Here is a 24,845-nt window from a genome sequence, read left to right as displayed (position 1 = left end):
CGCAGGAAGGCCCGCCCGCCGACCCGGAAGGCCCGGCGGAGGCGGCCGGCCGAGGGCCCGTGTGAGCGCGGGGGGCCGCTGGCTCCCTCGCCGCCGCCGCCATGGGGAAGTCGTTCGCCAACTTCATGTGCAAGAAGGATTTTCACCCCGCCTCCAAGTCCAACATCAAAAAGGTGAGGGGGGCCGGGCCGGCGGCGGGAGTCGTTGTGGCCCTTGCCGGGCGGCTGGTCTGAGGTGAGGCGCCGCGGCCCCTCAGCCGGCCGGCCGCGTCCGCTGCGCACCGGGGGAGGCCGGGAGGCTGGGCCGGGGCCGGGCGGCGTCCCGGGGAGTGGGAGGTGGGGATGACAGGGTCCTGGCACCGCAACGGCACGGGTAGGGCATGTCGGCCTTCCTGTGGTGGGACCGGGTTGGGGGAGGGAAGAGGCAGGAAGAAAAGTTGGGAAATGCTTGAAGCTTCGGCTTTACTGGCTCACAGGTGCGTATAACTATCGCCTTTTCCCGGCTCCAGCTTTTCAACACCTGTTTCTCTGGATAAATAATAGGCACCGTACACCGTCCAAGAAAACTCCCACCTGTCACGATGTGCTCGTGTTTTCCTAATATTTCACACCTGCCTTGACCTGGTTCCAGGTCTCTTCCCCAGAACTGTACTGTTCCAGGAGCTCCCGAGAGAACCTGGGGTTTGGGGTCTGGTGAGACTTAGGTGAGGAGGCGTCACTATGGGGAAGGCAGTGGGACACCCAGGGTGTTTTCTGAGCCTACTTTTCCCTTTGAATTACTAAACTTTCTCATATCTCTTCAGTTCTTAAATGCTGTTGGAGTTGTAGCTTATCAAAGTTACTGCTTGTGTGAGGTTTGTCTGTTGAAATGCTGGATGAAAATAATATATTTTATGTGATTAGGATGGGAATTTTCTCAAGTATTTTCATTAGAGTAAGCCAGTTAAGTATTTATACGTGAATACATTTTGCAGTGGTTTTTGTACTTGTTTAAAGCAGGAAGTTACTTGTTTTAACTAGGTATGGATGGCGGAACAGAAAATATCATATGATAAGAAGAAACAAGAAGAATTAATGCAACAGTATCTGAAAGAACAGGAATCCTATGATAATAGGTGAGACTTGGCATAAGATCACACACTTCTTCCTACCGTCTCTTGTTTTCATGGCAGTGAATGACATATCATTGTGAATTATTTGAAATACTGTCTCCCACTGACCACAGTAGTAGGAGAGGATGTCGACTCATAAATTAGTGTTTGATTAAGCAGAGGTCACAAGAACTTCTTTAAAGTGGCTTGTGTGTGTCTTCTAATTCATTTCAAAATACGTTGCATTGCACAGAACAGCAGGTAACCTTGTATAACGATATGTTTGGGTCACACAGAAATCTGGCTTTCATAATTCTGTAGACACAGAGTTACGTTTCAGTTGTGATTGAAATGTGTGATTTTTGGTACACAACAGAGCATGCAAAAGTTTTGACTACTCTCTCGGGTTTTTTGATGTTCAGCTTTTGTTACTCAAATTAACAAATGAAAAATTGCCAGTTGTTGTAACAATTTCCTGCCGCACATTTCTTTTTTTTATTAGTATTATTAAGTAATACCAATGTGGTTGTTTTGTCACCCCAAACTCTGTCCTTTTTATTTAGATTGCTTATGGGTGATGAGCGTGTGAAGAATGGTCTTAATTTCATGTATGAGGCCCCACCTGGAGCAAAGAAAGGTACTGCAGTTTCCTGATCGTGAGCAGACAGTACTGCAAAGCTAAAAACATTCTGAAGAAAAAAGCACAATGTCTTTTATTTTAAAATAGTGTGCTTATAGTGAGGTAATGCTAGAAGGTATGATTTTTAGTTCTTCCTGTAGGACTATGCAGGCATACATAGTATGTAATAATTTTGATCTCACAATACTTTAATTTCTTTCAGACTGAGAATGGTTGGGGGTTTTTTTAAGCAACAGTTCAACATGAAGGGTTAGAAACAGATATAATATCTTTCCTGGCAACAGCAGAAATTCTGTCCTTGACCAAAGGTGTTTCTTTAGCCAATTATAAAGCCATTGGATGGGGGGGACTAGACCTTACCAAGGCAATGACTCAGACAACACAAACCTGTATTTTGGCCTACTCTCCTTTTTAGAAATAGCAGGGTCACCTTTGCTTAAAAGTTCTGCCCATAATTCAGCTTGATGCATGTCAAGTGTAGGAGATACCAAAGCAAGAAGTTAATTAGTGGAAGTTAAATAAATAATAAATACTGAGATTCTGTGGTCAAAACTGCTGGCTGACCTGACTCTGGTGGGTCTGACTGTGACTGTATTTAGTAGATTCATAAACAGAAGTTACTAAGTACCTGGTGGATACTCATATCAGTCACTTAATTTTAGCAAAATCTGAATATAAGTGCAGAACTAAGAAAATGTATTCCCTTTAAAAGAAAACACATTCCCCTTCAAATGCATCTTTCCCATTTGCATGAAAACCCTTGGAAATGCTTGGGTGGGCTCGTTCTTATAGAGCAAATTTTGCAGTTATTTACCTTTAAAAGCTCTTAAAGTAATCCCTTAATAGAGGAAATGCAATTTTAAAGTAGTGATTTTTTGCTTAAAAATCCTTTTTTTGAAGATTTTTAAATTAAGTATTGTTGCTACTTTTGCGAGAAGAGTTTAAAGGTTTTTGTACTTGTATATCAAATCAATATAGTTTTGAAAGATGATTCTGGTTTTACAGGATTTGTAACCATATAGTAGAGGCCAATTATTTATAAGTGCACTCTATTTAAATAAAGTTACTTTTTGAGTATTTGCAGTATTGTATTAGTATAAACCATAACATGTTTTGTCTCCAGCTTAGACACTAGCTGCATTTTACATGCGTAATTAATGTATCATGTCTTTTCTTTCCATGATTTCTGAAAATTCAAAGAGGAAGCTAAAGAGGTATTTCATTGCATTATTTCTTTGTTTTCTTCCTATTTACTTAAAATGTATTAAAAAAAAAATTTTTCAAACTTACCATGTTTTCTGTTTTATAGCAAGAAGGAGAGACTGAATACAAATTTGAATGGCAAAAAGTCGCCCCTCGAGAAAAGTAAGATGTCTGTGTTCTATCTGAATAAAAACTTTTTTTTCTTCTTATTTAACTTTTATACCATTCGTATCTTTTTTTTTTTATACTCTTATATTTGAGCAGGTCACTTGTGTAATCCTGTCATGTCCTGGCAGTTAATTAGTAGAACCTGTAAACCTGGAACTATTTCCTTGATCAACTTAGTTTTTGTTTGAACTTTACATCCATATTTGAAAGCATGTTAAAACTAACATTTACCAGAAGTATATCTCTGAAACGGATGTGCACTTAACAATAAAAGGTAGTTTTGTATGTGATGGCTTTAAAAAAATAGTGAATTGAGTATTTGCTTTCTTTTGTGTTTGTGTAACAGGTATGCTAAGGATGATATGAATATCAGAGATCAGCCATTTGGTATCCAGGCAAGTTACATAAATTTCACTCTGTGGATGTCTTGGGTATATTTCAAATACTATCTAACTGCAGAACATTGACATGGACTCTCTTAATTTTATCATCTGTTTTTCAGTGAGTTTAAAAGCTTCTCTTACGCCTAGTAGCATAGATATTTCTGTAAATGTTAAGCTGTATTGTTAATTAAATTATGTCTTTTTTTTTTTTTTTTTTTCCCTTTTAGGTGCGGAATGTGAGATGTATTAAATGCCACAAGTGGGGTCATGTAAACACTGATCGAGAATGTCCCTTATTTGGCCTTTCTGGAATTAACGCAAGTTCAGTCTCCAGTGATGGTTCAGGTAGGCAGTGAATGTCTTTTAAAGGTGCTGGTTAGAAATTTTGGGGGAACTCATCATGTTAATTTTAGAAGGTTTAAGTTTATCATATTTCAAAGAGTTAATGAAATGGGGAAAATGCTTCTTTATTCCTGTCGTGGTTTAACCCCAGCCAGCAACTAAGCACCACACAACCACTCGCTCACTCCCCTCACAGTGGGATGGCGGAGAGAATCAGAAGAGTAAAAGTGAGAAAACTTGTGGGTTGAGGTAAAGACAGTTTAACAGGCAAAGCAAAAGCTGTGCATGCAAGCAAAGCAAAGCAAGGAATTCATTCACCACTTCCCATCGGCAGGCAGGTGTTCAGCCATCTCCAGGAAAGCAGGGCTCCATCATGTCTAACAGTTACTTGGGAAGACAAACACCATAACTCCAAATGCCCACCCTCACCCCACCCCTTCTTTCCCCAGCTTTCTGTGCTGAGCATGACGTCATATGGTCTGGCATATCCCTTCTGTCAGCTGGGGTCAGCTGTCCTGGCTACGTACCCTCCAAACTTCTTGTGCACCCCAAGCCTCCTTGCTGGTGGGGTGGGGTGAGAAGCAGAAAAGGCCTTGACTCTGTGTAGGTGCTGCTCAGCAGTAACAAAAACATCCCTGTGTTATCAACACTGTTTTCAGCACAAATCCAAAACATAGCCCCATACTAGCTTCTATGAAGAAAATTAACTCTACCCCAGCCAAAACCAGCACAATTCCAAATGTAGGATCCACAATTTCAAGTTAATTATTTCAAGTGACAGGGACCTAATTTTCTACTTAGTAACACATTTTAAAAAGATTACGCAATGACTGTTGCTTTGATTCTATCTGTGGCAAAAATTGCGAAGCTGCAGTGAGGTTGTTTACATCAGAATGACATTTGTGTCACCAAAAAAAAAATTAATGTAATGGATTGTCAAAGACTGTCCCAGTTCAGATTCAGGCAAACTGCTTGGAAAAGCTGGAATATATCAGTATATCTTTGTTAATCACTTGGAAAAAAGGAGAGGTTTGGGTTTTTTTATATACATAATTGTGCTTCTGTAAGTGGACAAGCAATTGAAACCTAGATTTCCAAATGCCTGGTTTCCTTTCAGCTGGCTTCTTTTTGCTTTCTGAACTACAATTGTTTTTTCCCTCTATTAGCTTTCCTGTTACTTGAAGTCAGCATTTGGTGTTAGATGAGGTTTAAAGAAGTGGATACAAACATTCAAATTGAATAATTTTTTTGTCTACATTACTTTGTAAGTTGACCCAAGTTTGTAATACTTCTAAGATTCTTAAAATTGTGGCACGTTAAAGAAACACCTGGTAACATGGGTGAGTCTTCAGCCTTGCTGTACTGTGCTTTAAGATCATGTGCCATGTTGTGTATTCAATTTTGCAGGGATACCATTACACTTGCACACTTGATAACATCTGGTTTTCTTCTGTCTTTCCTAAGGTTATCTATTTTACGTAGCAGCTCTTAGTTTTATTACATATTTAGCCTACCAACAATCTTGCTTTTCAGAATTAGATCACCTAGATAAGTCATTTCTTTGAGATGAGGCCTGGAAGCCTTAAGTTAAAGGAAATAGTGCCTCTTACACTCCTCTGCTTTTAGGCACTGTCTGGTGATTATACCATTGTATTAGCCATCCTGTAGTTGACATTCTCAGCCTTTCTATTTGGTAGGTTATAACATTAAATTATTTTCTTCCCTCATTCTTACCTTAGAAGAAACTGTGCTTGGAGGATTTGGTGGGTAATAGAATTATACTGAGCAGCTCTTGCATGTCAGATATGCTTTTGTGCTGCAGAAATTACTTCCCCCTCACTGCCCAGTTCAAATGATGTGGTAAATTTTAGGAGTGTTTGGCTGGGAAAGTGGAAAATAGTTGTACGTGCTTGCACAAACTTGAAAATGGACTCATTATTCATAACAGTGTAATACGGACACTTTTCAGTGTCAATATAAGACTAACTGCTTGTTTCAAACCTAACTGAACTATCTAGGTATAGGCAACATTTGACTGCTGTGGATGTTTCCAAACTGTCTTTCTAAGCCTAAAGAGTGGAATTTAGCACATATGATTAATTTTGCATGAAGTAAAGTGCTGTAAAACTACTTAGATATTCTTAGACTCCACCAATGCCCTCTCATTTTCGACTCTGGAATTTGGAAGACAGTGCGCTATGCTGAGCATAGACTTTTTAATAGGCTGAGGAAGGATTTCAGGGAGTAGGGGTGGGCGACAGATCAGGGTTTGTATATATAATTTGTAAGACACCGTTCTTGGATTTGAATAGTCAGCTGTAATGGTACTGATACTTTCTCTTTCTTTCAGGGAAACTGTGTAAAAACACTGTAGGTAAAGTTTAAAACAATTTAAATTCTTGATTTAGTAGCAGATACAAGGCTTATAGGAAGTGTTGATACAATTAATCAGATCATCAGATAAAAGGTTGTCTGCTTTTTCTAACCTCAGGAATACAATCTTTTAATCAACTTTTCTAAAACTTTATCTGATCTAATAACAAGCTAAATTACGCTCCTTTGACTTCTGGAAATTCCACATATGTAAATGAAGCACTACAGTTAAGTGGGAACACAAGTTATTGAATTCACTCATTCTCTTAAGACTCATAATTCATCCATGTCATGTGTTAAACCTTATGTCACACATTAAAAAAAATTTTTTTTTTCTTTTACTAAACCCTGACACCAGTCCTGTGTTGTCTGGGCTGGGAGTAAGTCATTATCTTTGCATTGCTGAGAGTTCTACCCAGTTGTTAACAGTGCTGTAGATCTGCAGTTAGCGCTGTAAAATTAACCTACACTGAGGGTAAAACAGTGTTTTTACATTTCCTGACAAGACACTGCCACATTAAAAAGACAAATTCTATCATGTTCTGATCAACACACCCCAAGAATATAATCTTGTCTTGACCATTTCTAGTTTTTGCTGTTTCCTATCATTACTTCTACTTATTTGTTCCTAGCCCTAGTGCTGAATCGGTATCCACCTCTAAGAACCTTCTTCTGTTCCTCTGTACAACACATCTCCTCAGTTGCTGCTTCTTCCAGCTTCTCTTTATCAGTAATTGCATGTACTCCTAAGCTGGTTTTATGTCTCTAGACTAAATTCCTAATTATTTTCTGATTATTTTATAGTACTGCAAAAATGTCTGTTGCCACACTGTTCTTATTTAGATTGCCTAGAACTGCAGAAAATACTGCTTTGTAAGGGACAGAGACTTTTTATGATACCTTCTTTTTATGAAACCTTTCTGTGTTTCATGAACTGATGATTAGGTTTAAAAAAAAAAAAAACAACAAACAAAAGCACTTGACTTGCTTTTCACCCACCCTTACACCCCCCTGGCATGTGTCACAAATAAGTGTCTCCTCATGCTTAGAAAACTAGTAAAAAAACATGTAAATAGTCCAGAGTTTTAATTTATTGTGATTGTCAGCAGAAAAAAAAAAAAAAAGTACAAAACCACTTGGCTTGTAAGGTCTGAACTCCAAAGAACAATTTTCAGAAGCTGTCTGTTTGTTTCTAGAATGTAGAAGAAAATATGTGCCTCTGAAGAGAACAATGAATAGGGATTTCAAGGATAGGGAGTGATTGCTTATAGTACACAGCAAGTGTGGAATGTGTATTTGATTTATTTGACTGGGCTTTTTAATAGCTAAATGTGTAAAAAATGTTTGCAACCAGCTCTCAAGAAAGAGTTGAAAAATGTTGAGCTAAATTATTAGAGCAAATAATACTTTTAAAGGTCAAGAGGTAATTCCATATGTAGAAAGTCAGCTTTTGAAAGCTTATTCCTAGTTTGCGTGTCAGGAAATTGAAATATAAATATTGTCTCGTAAATGAAGGGGTACATCTGGGAGATACAGATATAATAAGGAATAAAGGTGAAACCAGAATAAAGTTTTAGTACAGTAGTCAATATAGCAGGACTCCAATTAGTTTATGAAATTAATTGCATTAGAAGGACCAAATTTAGGCTATAAGTCATTGAAACTTTTTTTTTAAAGAGCAAATCTTTGGAGTTTTTTTGTAAAGTCTTTGAAAAGAGCTCTATTACTTCAAAGTGATTTACTTGATAGCACTTTATTTCCTCTGATTTATAGTCTTTTCATCCTAATAAAAGATGATCTCGCATCCTTTTCTTGCAAACTGAACTCAATCGTTTTTTTTTTCTAGGCAGTGCATGGTAGTTACACTACCTAAATTTAGTTAGGATTCTTCAAACTTTGAAAATACTCTCCCTTGTTAGAGCACACTATGCATTGGCACAGCATTGGAAGATGCTAATCCATATACTGCAAAGTGTCCTGGCTGGTAATGAATCTCTAAGCAATCGGTGCTTGGGAACCCTTGGCCTCATGGTTCTGAATCTGATATTATAAGGACATTGGCATTACTAATTTCTGCAGAAGGAGCTTTTAAGAAATCCTCTGGGTTCCCTGTAGGAGACTTTTAACAGGCCTTGTTCTTATGAACATTGTTGTTCTTTTGCTTTAGAGAAGCACACTTAACACACAGGAAAATAGATGACTTTGTTTTGTTCACTGCTGTCTTCATGCATTTACCCAAATGTGTTTCTAACCAGAGAACAATAATGGGAGAAACTTCAGATGCTCTGTTGTAAAGAAGGACTGAAACATCTCATACATACAAGTTCAGGAACCACAGGAGAAGTTTATTACATACTAATTAGACTCATGACTGAATTCCATCATGTAATAACTTTGAAGTCTTTAGAAATCTCTAGTGTGGAAGGGTAGCTGCTCTCAGGAACACTACTGAACAGGATTAATTAACCTGGAAAGGAAACAGGGTGGTTTAGTCCAGGTAGGCAGCTCAGCCCCACACAGTGCTCGCTCACTCCACCCTGGTGGGATGGGGGAGAGAATTGGAAGGGTAAAAGTGAGAAAACTCATGGGTTGAGATAAAGATGGTTTAGTAGGTAAAGCAAAAGCTCCATGCATAAGCAAAGCAAAATCAGGAATTCATTAACCACTTCCCAATGGCAGGCAGGTGTTCAGCCATCTCCAGGAAAGCAGGGCTCCATCATGTCTAACAGTTACTTGGGAAGACAAACGCCGTAACTCTGAACATCCCTGCTTCTTCCTTCTTCCCCTGGCTTTTATTGGTGAGCATGATGTCATATGGTCTGGCATATCCCTCCGGTCAGCTGGGGTCAGCTGTCCCATCTGGGTCCCCTCCCAACTTCTTGTGCACCCCCAGCCTCCTTGCTGGTGGGGTGGGCTGAGAAGCAGAAAAGGCCTTGACTCTGTGTAAGCACTGCTCAGCAGTAACAGAAACTTCCCAGCATTATCAACAGTGTTTTGGTTACAAACCCAAAACATAGCCCCATACCAGCTACTATGAAGAAAATTAACTCTATCCCAGCCAAAACCAGTACAAACAGTGATAACCACAGTATTGCTAACAAATCTTTATGCACGTATAAAGGATTGGCACTTACCTAATTGGAGGGACATTTTCATCTTTCTCCTTGGTCAAAAGCAAGACCTTTTGACAGAAAATGAGGGTAAAAAAATTGTTTTATTAGCATAACCAAATTATTGAGTTAAAACCAGCAAAAGCAGCCTTTCCCCATCCTTCCCTTTCTTCCTCCAAAAAAATGGGCCTTCAAAGGTCTTAGCTGAATGGTGACTTCAATTTAATAAAAGCCCAAGGGGTAATGTTTTGTGTTTTGGTTTTTTTTTTTTTAAATGCCCAAACCGATAAGTTTCAGTAGAATGTAGACTCCTTATTTGAATGAAAAAAATAAGTAATGCAGGAACCGAATTCAAGAGCACTTGATACAAGTTCAGTTTGTGTTTTGTTCTGATTTCTTCCTGCTTCAGAAAGAGAGTAAACCAAAATGTCTTATTTGGACTCAGACTATTTTTTCAGCCTCAGAAGAAATGTTTGAGTTCAAATGAATGAAAATGAAACTCCTGTGTCTGATAGTTGCATTATCTAAAGTTCCTGCTCTGTTTCTCTGTGAGGAAAAAGAGGAGTTATTGATCGCCTATGTACATATTCTTTTACATCATAAAATAACCACCAATATAGGCTTTTTCTTTCCCATAAAAACTATAAAATGTGATTCTCTTATTTCGGCAGCAGGACGCTTGTCTTTGAATCTTACGTGAAGACTGCATTGTAATCTTCCTCTTTGCACATAAACTGATTGGGAATTGCTGTTTTGGATTCAGTGTTGAATATCTTGTATGCAAAGACCAGTCATGGACTTCAGTTCACTCTAGTGGAACTGCTGCAGGGCGAAAGCATGTTTGTGGCACAGAACTGAAAGACTGCTGTCTTTCAAGATGTGACATACACTACAGCGCTCCAGCAAACAAAAATAATTACAATTGGTACCTTAATTTAGGCATGGTGGCTTAGTTATTTTGCTTCTGGGACCATTTTACTAATCTAGCTGGTAATTCATACAAAAAAAAAAATAATAATCTTACCATTAAAAAAGCACCTATTGAATAATATCTCACCAGTGAATAGAGATTATTTTTGCAATAAGGCAATTTCAGTGGATGTGGTTATCATGGGATAATCACACCCCTGGGGTACAGCCTTGTCTGTAATCTCCCAGGAGTGTAATTATTTCATGATAACTGCACCCCCTGGTGTTGCATTATTTCCATTATGAAATTCTTAGTTTTAGATATAGAGTAACTTACTTTGATCACTGGAAACTGCAAAGTAGTGTTAGAATGTTCCAGCTGTGAGGCTTACAGAGACCAACTTATAAGATTTACTTCTTTACAAAGCTAAATTAGGCAATCAAAATGCTTCTTTGGGCTAAACTGATTTACAGGCGTTTTTACTGATAAAATCCTAACTTTCAAAGTTCAGACAAGATGAAAACATCAGTTGTGGTTCTGACTTTGTGTGTCTCTGTGTATATATGCATGTATAAAATATGTAATATATACCAGTAAAAAAACCCCAGGTTACTAGTGTCTAAAAGTTTGCTGTTTTTACAATCCTTTTTTATCATTAACCAGCAGCATCTGTTGATTTTTGTGCTTTTCGGTGCTTTATTGCTGAAGCCTGAAAAGCCTTTGGCTTTACTAGCAGCAACTGGTAGGTTTTCTGTGCAAAATATTTTGAAGTAATACTGTTATTCCACTTCAAAATTGCCTGCAACTTTCTTGGTCAGGTAAAGTTAGGACAAACTAAATACCTCCCACCCCCCACCCCCCCACTTCTGCCAAGCAGCCTGTCTTATTCAGTGAGGGAGGGGATTGCTAAAAAACTATGAAACCTTAAATGCTTACAACTTTTATCGTATGTTTTTAGAACAAATAACCTGCTAGGAATCTATTACTATCTTATGAAGAAAGGTATTGCTACCTTAAGAAATAAGGCTAGTGCCTCAAATGGGGAGGTAATTTTATGAATGGAGTGCTTAGAAGAAGTTGGATGGTAAGACTAAAAATGGTTCTTATGCTCTTGGCCTATGAAACCGAAGCCTGGAGAGTGCTGGGCATCCTTCTCTGCTATGGACTACTTTGAATGTTTTACAGCTGACTGGCTCCATATGTGATCCATCCAGTGAAATTACTGAGAAGAAAGAGTACTGTAAAGTGATTAGCATGTTGTGGAAAATTCAGGCAAATAACGGTAAAAATGTAATGGAGCAACATGTGTATGTATCTAGTGTCTTATTGTCTACAAAGATAAAGAAACTCAAGGTATGTCTATGCAAATGCAGCCTTCTAAAGACTCATTATCAGCTCCTAGAGTTTGTGCCCTTTCTTTGCATTGCCTGGGTGCCGTAAAACTACTTGTGGTTGTGGTTTCCATCAGGCTATCACTTAGTGTGTTCAACTGATCTTTAGCTTTTGGGTGAAATTCCTTTCCACAGTAATTGTTGAAATTATCAGTCACATGGAGACAGGAAGAAAGGAAATCTATGTCTATGTTTTGTCAGTATCTCACTGCATTTTTTTCAGTGACAAATATGGTGCTTTTTTGTTTCCCAACAGATAAAAATCTGCATTGTATCAGGAATGCAGGAATTGATTTAAGTGTTCTCTTGAATCTATAATAACAAAGAAAAAGTATTTGAATATGTTAACTGTGAATATTTGTATGAATGGTCACCTGTAGAAACATACCGTGTATGAAACCTTCCTTTATGATCTGCAGCTGAGGCCTTTGATTGTGAACAGTAGGAACCTTAACTAAATCTTCACATAGTTTAAGAACTGTCGCATTTTAGAATAATCCTCCATTTATGTTTCAGAAGCCTCTGTATTTGGTGTGAATGCATAAAATACAGATTTCTATTAAAAGTCTTGTGCTTGGCACTTAGGCAATAAATACGGATTCCTATAGCAGTTTGATAATGTTAAATGGTTTTTACTACTCAAAAAAAAGTAAAAAGAAAACTCAGGATTCTCTGAAATACCCTATGACAAAAGCACAGCAAATTATACTGAAATTCTGTGCTGAAGTGTTAAATTCAGTTAACTGTAGACCCTCTGAAGAAGAGCTAATTAAAAGCCAGTTATTTTATTCATTGATTTCTCTCAATGCCAACAGCAGCGGTTGCTTTGAAAGTGTAGATGTGGTCTGAATGCAGTCATCTCTGAAATAAATGAAAAAATTATTAGTAAAAAATGATCAATTCTGAATTATTAGAGGCAGCATAAATTTGCTATGTTCTTCATGACCAGGATCATGATCACATAATTTTGACAATAACTTTTTGTCCATTAGATAAATAAGTGACTGCTCTTACCTGTGTCACAACCACAATAAAAGTTCACAGACGATAGTGTGGTTAGGCTCAGTCTGTAATTTTTTTCTATTTTTGTTCAATTTCCTTTTAAGCCATTAAAAAAAGCAACTACATATGAAACTTTGTGGACAGCACAAAAAAAGTATATGGATGTATTGACAAAACTGTCTATGCTAATTTTATAGTTAGTTCCTCTTATAAAGTAAAACCTAAAAAGCCTTGTATCATATGTTATGCCTTTGCTGCCACCCAGAGAAGGCAGCATTCTGAATTCAGAGTATATTCATTCTTCATGTGATTGTGTGCTAAACTAAAACCCACAAGCAGAGTGGTTTCCTAAAACCTAGTTAATGAGAAAGAGCTGTTTGCATGCTCCCTGGAGTATTTACTTATTTATTTTTCAACAGCAGAGCGTGGCTTCAGTATCACCGTTACACAGAAAATCAAATTTCAGTTTGGAAGAGTTATGGCCTCATGTTGTCCAAGATGCATATAAGAAGGAATGAAGGCAACATGCTTTAGGCCTACTTTGTTAACAGAAATTATGTAGTAATAAAGGCTAAGCCTTGAAAGTATCTTGTCCTTGATTCATAAATTAATTTTTAAACATGGTAGAGCGGAGTATACTGAGTGTGATGTATACTGACAAATTGATAGCAGATATGCCAGTGTGCTTTGTTTACATTTATGTTCATGTAAGTTATCTCTCTATTACCAAGTCAGAAGTCTGGTAGTATGATGATGGTGATATTTTTAGATTAAAATGATCACATCTGTAAACTAAAAGATGTCCCACACCAGAACACATTCTCAGGAAGGGGAAGCTCTCAAAAAGCCCTATTCTAAATATTCTGTTTTGATGGTACACAAAATAAGCATGAGTTAAAATAAAGGTTAAAAAGTTGTAATTAAAATGACACCATGAAGAATCTACTGCCTTTTTCAGTAACTTTTACACTGAGTAGTCCATTTCATAGCAATACATAACTGCAGCCACTACCTAAGTACAACTGGTTACTGTAATTTGCCCTGCCACAGGTGGAAATAGTGGTTACACTATTACTGCTTCTTATCTCTTTGCTTTCCATGTGTATTCCACAATAAAAATCCATTTAAAACTTAATTGATTGCAAAAGAATAATTCAGTTTGCTCATCTGCACTGGTGACAGCAGTGAAAGCTTTTATCAATAAATGGAGCAGATACCATCAAGACTATGCATCATGAGTAGACAGAAGTAAAACTGCTATTTTTGGTGAGGACGGCAATCGTAACATTATGGTCTGTCCTTACTGCCACTGAAACTGTTGCAGAAAAAGTGGTATTTAATCACAGTCGTTATGAAAAGAGGTTTTAGCATACTGTTCTCTAATATTGGCTAATTTGAAAAATGTGCTTTAGACATGTTAATGGAGGCCTGCTAGATGGTGTGTTATGGTGAGCATTGTTCTCCTAAGAGTCCTGGGCCTGTGCCCCTTGGAGGAAACATTCTGGCAACAAGAGAGTGTTACAATACACTCTGCATTTGTAGCTTCAAGAGAAGTACAGACAGAATTGAAAATTAATTGCAGCTATAGGTTTCCCTTGTTTCTGGGATGGTAGTGGGGGTAGTAATGCGGGGTGGGAGAGCTTGCTGTAAGCTAGGCATTTAAGTAACTGAAATCCAGAATTATATTTCCTTCCCTGGTTGTTTAATAGAAGCAAAACTGATTCTGTAAAATTTATCTCAGTTAAGCGTGATAAGAAATTGGAGTGCTCTTTGTTACAAAAAAGCAAATTTACAATATGTTGTAGAAATCCTAGTGTGATATCCTTTTGCAATCCAGTATAATTGATGCTCATATAGGCTTCAGAAAAATTCTGTTTACAGCTCTTCTGTTTATTTAATTATACAAATATTATAAAGATGCACCAACAGCTGTCAAGCTAAGGTTGCACTCAGGTTGTACTTTGTGAAAAGTAAAATCTTTCTCTTCATGCTTCATTGAATGGTTTGAGTTTCCAGATTTTGTGTCACAACTCTGAGTCAACTGAGCTATCTGGATTTTTTCCTTAAATAGTATCTTAAACAGAAGATAACAGAGAATGAACGCAGCAAGAACTTCTATGGGAAGTAAGAAGCAGGAAGAAACTGTAGCCTATTTGCTTGACAACACTATTTCTTGAGAATTATAAAGGCCATGAAAAAATATTTTAAAAACCCTTTGGTGGGTCTTTAACTATGGAGCCTCCTTTGTGCAAGCTCTTAATATAATTTTAAGTAGCTGTAGAAAACTTACGAAGTTGTCAGTTGTCTTAATGCATAAAAATAAGTATGATATCAGCATGCAATTAGTTTCACTATATGGTAAAAAGCTTTTCTGAGACTCTGAATTAATTTTAAAGCAGATAAATGTTTTAGTTTTAAACAAGTGTCATCTGGAAAAGTTTTAAAGGTTTTTTTTCCTTTTCTTTTTTTTCCCTATCAAAATGTAAATTCCAGAAAATAAGCTTGACAATCATATTCAAAAATAGCAAGGTACTGTATTTGACTTGTTTCAGAAAGAATAAGAAACAGATGATGAAACATTGTAACTTTGAACTTATTTTTAGTTTGCTGATGGAAGAATGTTGAGAGACTAGTCAGAAATTGTAGCAATCAGCTATTTTTACAGGATTCTTGTATCTAACATTCTCTCAACTCACGGCGTAAGTGTCATCTCTAGGTGTTTTCACCTGCATGAGTTCACACAGGTAGCTTCTTCACAGACAGTCTCACAAGTCCATCAGGAATGCATATATGAGGACATCACTTCATAGTACACAAAGTATTTTTCTATGCCTGATGTAGGAGTGATTTTTTTGCAAGTTGATGGGTGCTGTTCAAGAATACTTAGCTAACATCAGTTCCCAGATTTTAGCCAACTGAGAGCCTCTCAGCTCAATCTTACAATCTGTTTTACAGTTTATGACTTAATTGGAACTTAACCAGATGAAGTTATATGGCTATCAAGTATATTAGTACTGTTTTGTCTGAAGATCTTGGAGGGTGATGACATAAATGTAGTCATAAGCCAAAGACAGGGTGAAAAGATTTACCTCTTTGGCTTACCAGGCAAACCAAGTTTGATCCCCTGGGCAGAGTTGTGTCTCCACCAAGCAGGACTCCACAATCAATTCATACCAAACAAAGGAAGAGGCGCTCTACCAGCCAGTATACTGGTGGCTCCAAAATTTAAGCTTTAGCTCCTAAATAAGGAAGCCAAGGACACTTCTGAGAAGTTGAGTTTTTCAAATCTCTGTTAAGTGAGGTTCAGTGTTTGGGATTTCTTTTAGAGTTTTTGTCTCACTCATTTGTATTAGCCAGGAGAAATCCCCTACTTAATTTTATAGTGTGGAAATGGGGATGTGATTTTTTGCTCACACATTTAGGCACCTACATCTTTTAAGACTCTGTGAAGAAGCAGCCCAAAAAGAAGTGTGTTACAACCCTCAATGCTGTCACATAAAATAACTGTGCCCAGGAATCCTGGGAGACCTCAAACTGTCACTGATATTTCAAAGAAAATCAGATCTGCTTATCGAAGTCATTAAAGCATAAATCAAAAGCAGTCTGTTGAGGCATGGATGGGAAAAGAAAGTCACCAAGCACTTGATTCCTTTGATTCCAAGTAAAGGAGTTTAATTAGGAGAATAAAAATTTTTCTTGATTCTCATTGTTGTGTTGCAGCAAGTAGATAGTAATAGAGGTTTGCTATTAAGTTGTGTGGCCATTGTCAAATATAATGTCTTAATTGAACTTCTCAGCCTGGGCTTGTAACCAGATAAAAACCAGTCTCTTTAGACTTCCCAGATCAGATATTTCTTTCTCCCTACTGTGGTCTAGCATTGCTACCTGAACAAAGGTAGTGACGTGGTCTTGCTGTTGTTGGGCAGCAGAACTTCTGAGAAGTTCAGTGGCATCAGCTGTTCAGAAAAAAAGTGTGAGGAGGTTCACCTGTGTCGTTCCCTCAAAAATGTTAATGTTTTTTAAACTGCAAAGATCACATGGTACAAGAGAGTCCTCTGTAATCAACCATAGTGGACAGCATGCTTATGTCATACCTGGCTGGGGTCTGCACACAGAAGGGTTGTGAAATAGGGCTGTGTTTTGACTCTACTTCCATTTATGGGGTTGGTTTATTTTCTGAATCTCATTTCCTAGTGTTTTCTAAAACCTTTAGTTGCAGTAAAAATAATGTATGTAATAAAGCTTCATGGAGGTTCTTGCATCTCCTCACAAGCTAGGCTGAGCCTAAATTACTGTTTCCCTCACAATTAAAGGGAGACCAAAACATGAATAATTTATTTCATAAACCATTTTAGTCTCAAGGTTCTGTAGGTGCATTTGATGTAGCTTGTATACATCCACAAAACAGGAATAACAGTGATTTGTTAACTGTCCTTGTCATGGTAATACCATGTTGCGACTAAAATGTTGTAGATGGAGCTATGAATGTCTCTTTGATGTCATTAGTAAACAAGGAAACAGAAGTCTCATAAATTTATTTTTGGCCTGGCTTGCTTTCCTTCTAAGCATACCTGTGTTTTTGTTTTTTAAACCTAGTGCTGATTTAATCTCTAAAAAGCACGTGGAAGCTAACTCAAAAGTTTGCATGTGGTTGTGTGTTGGATCCCAGCTTGAGCAGCCACTCTGACAGGTCTCTTGTTCACTCGTGTGGATCTCTGTGTTAGAGCACAACTGACATCCATTGGGCACAAATGCACAAAAATCAATAGTACTGTGCGTTCATTATAAGCTTTTTATGTAAAAGAGGAAATGATTTTGCTTTCCTCTTTCCAGTGTTATGTACAAAGAATGCCTGAAAGATTTGTTTCTAGAAAATACTTCTGAACAGTGCTTTTGAAGGCCAATATGCCTTCATACCTTTCTGGTCGATTCTGCCCATAGTCCTCCTATGGAACCACAAAGTTAGGGCTTCTGTCTTAGTTCTTTTGCAGATCTCCTGTATAGATTTGGACAAGTTATATTCCTCTATTTGTCTAATCATGCTAATGAGAATAATTAGGTATCCAGTACACACCAAAATGTGTACAATGCTGCGACACTGAAGGGGGAACACCTGGTAATTTAGTTAGGTTACTCTGTTAGGCAGTGACTCTTACTGCCTTTGAATAACAGGGGTATTCCAGGCTTCAGTCTGGTCAAATGTTTTGGTTTCTTTGGCATGGTGAAATCTTCTTTCATGACTCTACACTTTGTCTCCATTCAGCTTCCTCATACAGGGTATTTGGCTGAACTGCATGGCTGGTTTATGTGGCCTTTTCAGATCAAGACATCAACTGGTACCAAATTCTGTTGTTAGGTTTCTGTCTAATGTCAGTTTCTGTTCCAGCCAGAGTACATTTCAGCAAGCAAAGCAAGGTTTTAAATTTGAAATAAGCAAAAATGTAGACACTGGAGCCCGTATACATTCATTAACTATCAGTGACCTTACAATTTTACACCATAACACGTAAAAAGAAAAAGCGCTTTTGGTAAAATACATGGGAGGGGCAGGGGATAACCCCTGCTTAATAAAAATGTAAACTTCAGGAAAGAATAAAAGGTATCTCGTTAGAAAATCCTTTTGCCTGGCAAAATAAGGAACTTGTGAAAAGAAATTCAGTAATGCAAGGGCTCCTTAAACCGTTTTCAAAGTTTTATCTTCTTCCTTCCTGCTTTACATATAGGCCTGTTTGTTTCTGTAAGCAGTGTATTATCCAGATATCCATTATATCTGTATAAGAAGTTGATAGTTTTTTGAGAAAGTGCTGTTTTACTTTACATATATTTTCCATAGTAAAAATCTCCCTTTACTTTCCATACTTTTCTGTTAAAAATCTCTTGAGTTTTGTCCATTTCCACAACTAGGAAACTCTTAAAACCACAAAGCAGGATCAGTATGTTTCACAAGACTAGTAATCTTACCATTTACAGTTAGTTTACTGAAGTAATAGTAATCATGTGCTCCATGCTCTTGTTTTACCTTCCTTATAATTTAGATTTACCTTACACTGCAGTGGTAATTCATGGACAGTAAGGTTAGTGAATGAACTGGTAAGGAAATTTACTGAAAATGACCTAACAAAAGACTGTATGTTTAGGGTGAAGAAAAAGTACCTAATCAGACAAGTATGTGAGGTTCTGATGATCACAGGTATTCAATTAAAGCAAAAGAGTGAGTTACAGGGTTTATAAATTATGCAGTCAACTCTGATTCAAAATACATCCCGTATTTTGTTCCTTGTTAGGTGTTTGCGAAGAAAGATAACATATACCTAACCCCAAACACCTACTCTAATGCAATATGTAGTGTATTTTTTAAGCTGATAAAACAGAAATCTCTGAGGAGGTAACAGCCTAGAGACCCAGCATATTTGGGGGGTCCCTGGAATAAGTAAGGACATAGATAATTTTTTCATGTATTTATTTATTTTCCATATGTATACTGAGTTTCTAATAATGGTTACTTTCTACGTTTAAGTTGAAAAATTTGTGTCATTATGAAAAATGCCTTATTAGTGACATATTAGAAGTGCATTTTCCCATTGTTTTGGTGGAGCAGAGGCACCTAAAAGTCTTATTTAATGTGCTTTCTTTAGGTTTCCCATGCTTTTTTACTATAATAAAAATACTAGACTTACCTAAATATATTGTTTTCAACATGACAAAGTTACATAAGAGAATCCCCTTGTACTTAAAGAAAAATGCAATTATTTTCTATTCTGAATCTCCAGACTGCTGTTTTAGAAAATCATATCTGATTATTTGCTCAGCAGAAGATTATTGAGTTGATTTAGCTGTGATTTTACTTAACAAAGCTTCAACTGAATTCCTACTGTGGAGTCCAAAAAAGGTAGAGAGATATAAATGATACATTCAAACTGTGATTTTTGTGAACAGGGCCATCAATGCACCCCTCGGAGCTAATAGCGGAGATGAGAAACAGTGGGTTTGCACTGAAACAAAATGTACTGGGGAGAAACTTGACCACAAATGATCCATCACAGGTAATGATCTTTTTACCAGTAAGCTGAAAATGTCTATAAATCTAAATGTGATTGCTTGTGAATTGCTACTTAATGTTTTCAAATATGCATATCCATAGGAAAGCTGAATAGCTATACCAGTAGAAAAATGTCCAAAACTTACTGTTTTCCAGCTTTATTTTAGTCAGAATGGTGAATCATAAATTCCTTATTTTAAAACCACATATAATAAATTAAATCTCTCCTCTGCCTGACTAGAAATTGGATTTTTCATAAAGGGGATGGTTAGGGGTTTTGCCACTTACTTCTGATGTAATGCTAGCCTTTGGATGAAGTTTAAGGAAGTATGCACAAATAATTACTGCCAGGAATGCTGTATCTGAAGATTTTTTTACTTGTTTGACTATTGTTACATTTATTATTTCTGGGAGTGAATATGTTTAATTGTCTTTACTTAGACTGCACAGGCTATATTTCTAATTGAGGTGCTTTAATAAAAATATAAAGTGAAAAATTCATATACACTCTTTGAGCACCATGAAATAACCTTTGTTCATATGGCAGGATAGTCGAACCACTAGTAGAGAGGGCACAACAGCCCTCAGCTGTTGAAATCTTGAGAAAATCAACAATTCATTCTGTCTCCACAGATGAATTATACCTTTCCATTTAAAAAAGCTATGTACCCCAGAAAAATGTAGTGTACAGGCACTGTTAAATGTATTGCAGTGATATCAGTATGTTTGGTTTATGTTAGGTGTGGTGGGGTTTTTTTGGAAGAGCTTTTTAATCTTTATTTCCTCTTTCCCCTCCTGAGTGTGGCTAAAATTAAAAACATCACAGTGGAGAATTGTAGTGTACCAGATGCACATAATTTGAAGAATTCAGGGTCTTCAAAGTAGCTATGCTTTGCTGATTGCGTTACTGTATGTAGATTATATGATTACGGTATTTTGCATTGCTAGAACATTTTATGAACATTTAAAGACTAATAACACAACAGTGAGGTAGACGTGTTAATACCCATTTTCCTAATGACTAAACCGAGACAGAAAAGTAATTTGCTTAAATTACTCTGGGTTCGAGCAGGACTAGCATCTTACCTATTCATCCAAGCATGATAACAATGGAGTGACTTATCCTGGGGAATCATGTGGGCTCCAAAATTGGCTCATTTTTATTAACTATTTCAGAAATGTTTCTTTCCCTAGCAGTGATTTTTTCATATGTTACTAATAACTCCTGTTGTATAACCCCCACATTATAACACCTACTCAGCTTTGAGACAGAAGCGGGGAGGGAGTTCACTTTGCAGCGAGTTTGCTGCTCTTTCCAAAGAGTCTTAAGCTGACTTAGTAATACAAATATATTTGTACCTGTGCAAAAATAAGGTACATAGAGGCATCACTTTTAATACAGAAGTCTGAATGAAGAGATTGTTTTTTATATATAAGAACGTAATGTCTTACCACATTTTCCTAGGAATTTGTTGCAAGTGAAGGAGATGATGATCCAGAAGTTGAATTTTTAAAATCACTGTCAACCAAACAAAAACAGAAACTTCTAAGGTAAGTGTGGTACCTAGTGGAGGGGATCTGTATCGCCAATAGTTCGGACTCCATGATTGTCCCTGTAACTCTTCTATGCTATTGCAGAATTTAGTACCATCAGTACAGAAGAAAATCAGCTTAGTTTAACATACGCTTGACTACAAATGGCATTATGCAGCATGTTTTTTTTAATCCGGTTGTTTTGTTTTAATCTGGCTGTTCTAATCTAGCTGCCATGCCTTTGCACTGGGGCTCATTACCAATTTAGCTGGGATACGGAAATAATAATGATGGGCTCACTGAAGATGCTGTCAGTTGCTATTTTAAAATATTATTTTGCACTCCATTGTTTACAGTATGTTCTTCCTGGATTAAAAATTCTGTGTTCTTGTTTACTGGTTTACAATTACGCAAAGTTTGTTACCTTCTCCTGTGAGGCTAAACTGACATTGCACCCCAGGACCAAGGTTAGCCTAGCTCCACGCTGCACTCGGATCAGGGTTTACAGTTTGCTGCTCCAGCAGTGGGAGCTCCCCATGGTTTTGTAGTTCCAATAAAAAGTTAATGAGGTTTTGGTTCTTTGCTTCTATCCTACTGATTGCACGTGTCAGATGACTTACATTTTTTGTCTCTGTTAATTTGCAACGTTATCTTGAAATAACCTGAAAATGCTTAAAATTAAAAATACTAACTACTGCCTGGTAGGTCCCATACAGCCTAAATGGCCCATACAGTTAAAACGGCCTTTTTGGTTAAAGGACATTCTGTATATGGGGAGTGGGAGGAGGGGAGAAAGGTGAATGGCTAAGCAGGCACATGAGTAGGTAGGTACATGTGGTATTCGCATATATAATAAATAATTCTCTGAAAATAGGTGGCATATTTTATGTTCCTTTTAAGTAAGGAATGTGTATGTAGTTTGAGTAATTTCAAATGGTATTTTGTTTGAACTTCAGCTGGCCCAACACAATGAAATTTCAATACTTTATATTTTGAAAGTTGAAGTTCAGTAAATATTTGGGTAATTTAGATTTTACTAGTCTGAAGGGATTTTTTTTTAATACACTGAAAGTAGTTTCACTATTCAGTCACTGATTTTTTGAGAAGAATAAATACAGAAAGCAAATAAAAACTAGGTGAAAGCAGTCAAATAGCAGTGAATGCATGTGCATGATGGAATATTGTACTTAACAGCTAGAAAATGTAAATTTCTAGTTGAGACAGAAGAGGTTATTGAAAATATCCATATTATTTGCCTGGCGAACTCGGAGATGTAGGCTTTAGAGTCTCAGTTTCCATCATTAATAGAAAGTGAATGCTAATTGCGTTTTTTTCATTTTCAAAATCTCTTATAAAAATGTACAAACAAAAGCAGCAATGATTTTGCAAAGTCTCCAGAGCAGGCTGACAAGGAAAAAAAAGCACTGCTGAATGTATTTATTCCTAATTACAAGGCCAAAATTGACACATCTTACTTTTTAAAATTTAAGTGTTTTTTAAAATTAAAGAATTAAAAAATCATATTCCTCCTGTTTTGAGGGAGCAGCTGTGGATTACATGAGGATTCTTACTATGGTTAACGTCAGGTTAGAAGTTTAAAAATAATACTTTGCTGAACGAGGAGAGGAATTCAACATGTTTTTATGGAAAATAGTGTATTTACTGTGTAGGTCATCACAAGTAATGAACTTTAAAAGACAATGACTTTGTAGTTTAGAATATCTTAACACGGCTGATTGCGCTACTCTTCTATTTTGAAAATAAAAGGAAGTTGGATCGTCTGGAGAAGAAAAAGAAAAAGAAAGACAGAAAGAAGAAAAAGCAGCAAAAGAAGAAAAGCAAAAGTAAACACAAGAAACATAAGATGAGATCCTCTTCCTCATCCTCCAGTGAGACTTCAGTAAGCAGCAGTGATAGCGAGACTGACAGCAGAGATAAAGCAGCACAAAAGAAGATGTATTCTAAGAAAAGAAAAAAAGACAAGTTTTCAGAGGCTAGCAGCAGCAGCGATTCAGAAGGAAAGGCAAAGACTAGGAAGGAAAAACTTTATGAAGATCTCTCCAGTAGTCACGGTAACAAGGACAAAGATAGGGAGAAGTACAGACTTTTAAAGCGAGATAGTTCTACGGAGAACAACAAATGGAGCTCCTGTGAGGGGGAAAGAAAGTCCAAAAGCAGATACCATAGCACCAACAAGAGAGAGACTGAAAGAAAGGACAGGGATAGTAGAAGCCAAAGCATGGATGAGGGGAGCAGGAGAAGCCCTTGCAGAAGTCACAGCAGTTCCAGGCAAAGGCAAGTAAGAAAAAGTCCAAGTCAAAGCCCTGGTGAAGAGCGGCACAGGAAAAATGAAACCAGAAGCCCCAGCACGGATGTGCACAGAGAGAAGAAAAAATGCAGAGAGAGCTATGGGGACAAGTGCCGTAAAGTGGAACACAGAGAAAGGAGCAGACGCAGTAGGAGCAGAAGCAGAGAGAAGAAAAAACCCAGATAGTATAGGGGACAGGTGCAAACAAGAATGTCTCTGGGTTTTGATGAATACCTTTAACAAGGGCTCAATTATGTATTGCTGTTCATTTTCCAACCTCTGTAACTAGCATTTCTTACATAAAGCCAACAGCGTCATTTCTGTAATGTTGGAATATTTGTAAATTAGGTATAAATGTTATGGTATTTTTCTTATTGTATAAATATACTTGTTGGCAAATACCTCTTGTAGACATGCAGTAATTCATAGACCTGATTTTAGGGTTTTAAAATACTTCACAGCAGCGTGTAATATTCTTGGTTTTGTCAATGATGATTTCTGTTTAGATGCAACTGTGAGGGGAAACAGAGTAATTTGGGAAGAGTCCTGGGATATGCTAAATGCTAACAAACGTTTGAGATAGTTCCGGATAAAATCACAGCTTCGGATATCAAAACATTGTATTGTAGAGGGTTTTTTTTTCATACTGAAGCATTTTTCCTAAAGTTCCCTGTAAGAGATCAATTTTATGAGTTAAAACAACAGAGAGACATAGTTCACTTAAGTGTCTAGCCAACATTTTTTGACCTCCTGCAGTGTACAGCTTGGTCAGGGCTATCTAAACATCTTGAACCCCTGTTGGTATGTGTCAGTACAATGTCAAGTTATTGTTCAATAATCTCTCAAGACATGAAAAGAATATTTACTGCCTCAACTGTTTCAGGTATTTCATTGTTTGTGGTATAAAGTTAGTGTAAATAGTCATCCTTTTGTTTTCATGAAACAAACATTTTGGTTTTTTAATGATTGTCAGTCATTTTCTGCACACATTGTTATGAAGATGAACTTCCATAATAAAATATCTTATTCTTTAAAAACAGTCAGAATTGCCGCCTTCTCCAGAGTTCTGAATCAGTAGCAGTGCACAAGGCAACACTTCACCAGGTTTTTATTGCAAAGGAAATGCTTCTCTGCCACTTCAGGGTGGCAGATGGAAGCACACTGGTTAGTGGTCAGGTGAAAAGGCATCACCGTACTCGGTATTCTGGCAAGCAACTTTCTTCCCCTCCTCACTCAGGGGGCCAATGGGACTATCTTTTATTACCGGTCCACTTCTGCTTCTTAAAACGGTCACTCAGAAGTTTTTCAGTATCACACAGAGTATAATATATAGTGGAAGTGACCTGGCTTATC

General features: G+C 37.2%; 1 protein-coding gene across 1 annotated transcript; it reads left to right on the top strand.

The window, feature by feature from the left end:
• Positions 1-14: 14 nt before the first annotated feature.
• CIR1 (corepressor interacting with RBPJ, CIR1) lies at positions 15-24,531 on the top strand. The gene is made up of 10 exons (XM_069781462.1): positions 15-173; positions 1,020-1,114; positions 1,654-1,727; positions 2,931-2,944; positions 3,040-3,095; positions 3,448-3,496; positions 3,712-3,829; positions 19,549-19,655; positions 21,117-21,202; positions 22,952-24,531. Exons 1-10 carry the CDS (start codon positions 102-104, stop codon positions 23,676-23,678), a joined length of 1,398 nt encoding a protein of 465 aa, XP_069637563.1. The 5' UTR covers positions 15-101; the 3' UTR covers positions 23,679-24,531.
• The last annotated feature ends 314 nt before the right edge of the window (positions 24,532-24,845 follow it).

This window comes from Haliaeetus albicilla, chromosome 4 (assembly GCF_947461875.1).
Source record: "Haliaeetus albicilla chromosome 4, bHalAlb1.1, whole genome shotgun sequence".
NCBI lineage: Eukaryota > Metazoa > Chordata > Aves > Accipitriformes > Accipitridae > Haliaeetus > Haliaeetus albicilla.
Note: the sequence above shows the minus strand (reverse complement) of the source record. Positions and strands in the feature narration are given on the sequence as shown.

Bases quoted from the DNA above. Each gene is read 5' to 3' on its own strand.
- CIR1 (XM_069781462.1), top strand. From the start codon at position 102: ATGGGGAAGTCGTTCGCCAACTTCATGTGCAAGAAGGATTTTCACCCC. The intron at 174-1,019 runs GTGAGGGGGGCC...TGTTTTAACTAG, and splicing joins CCAAGTCCAACATCAAAAAG to GTATGGATGGCGGAACAGAA. The intron at 3,497-3,711 runs GCAAGTTACATA...TTTCCCTTTTAG, and splicing joins ATCAGCCATTTGGTATCCAG to GTGCGGAATGTGAGATGTAT.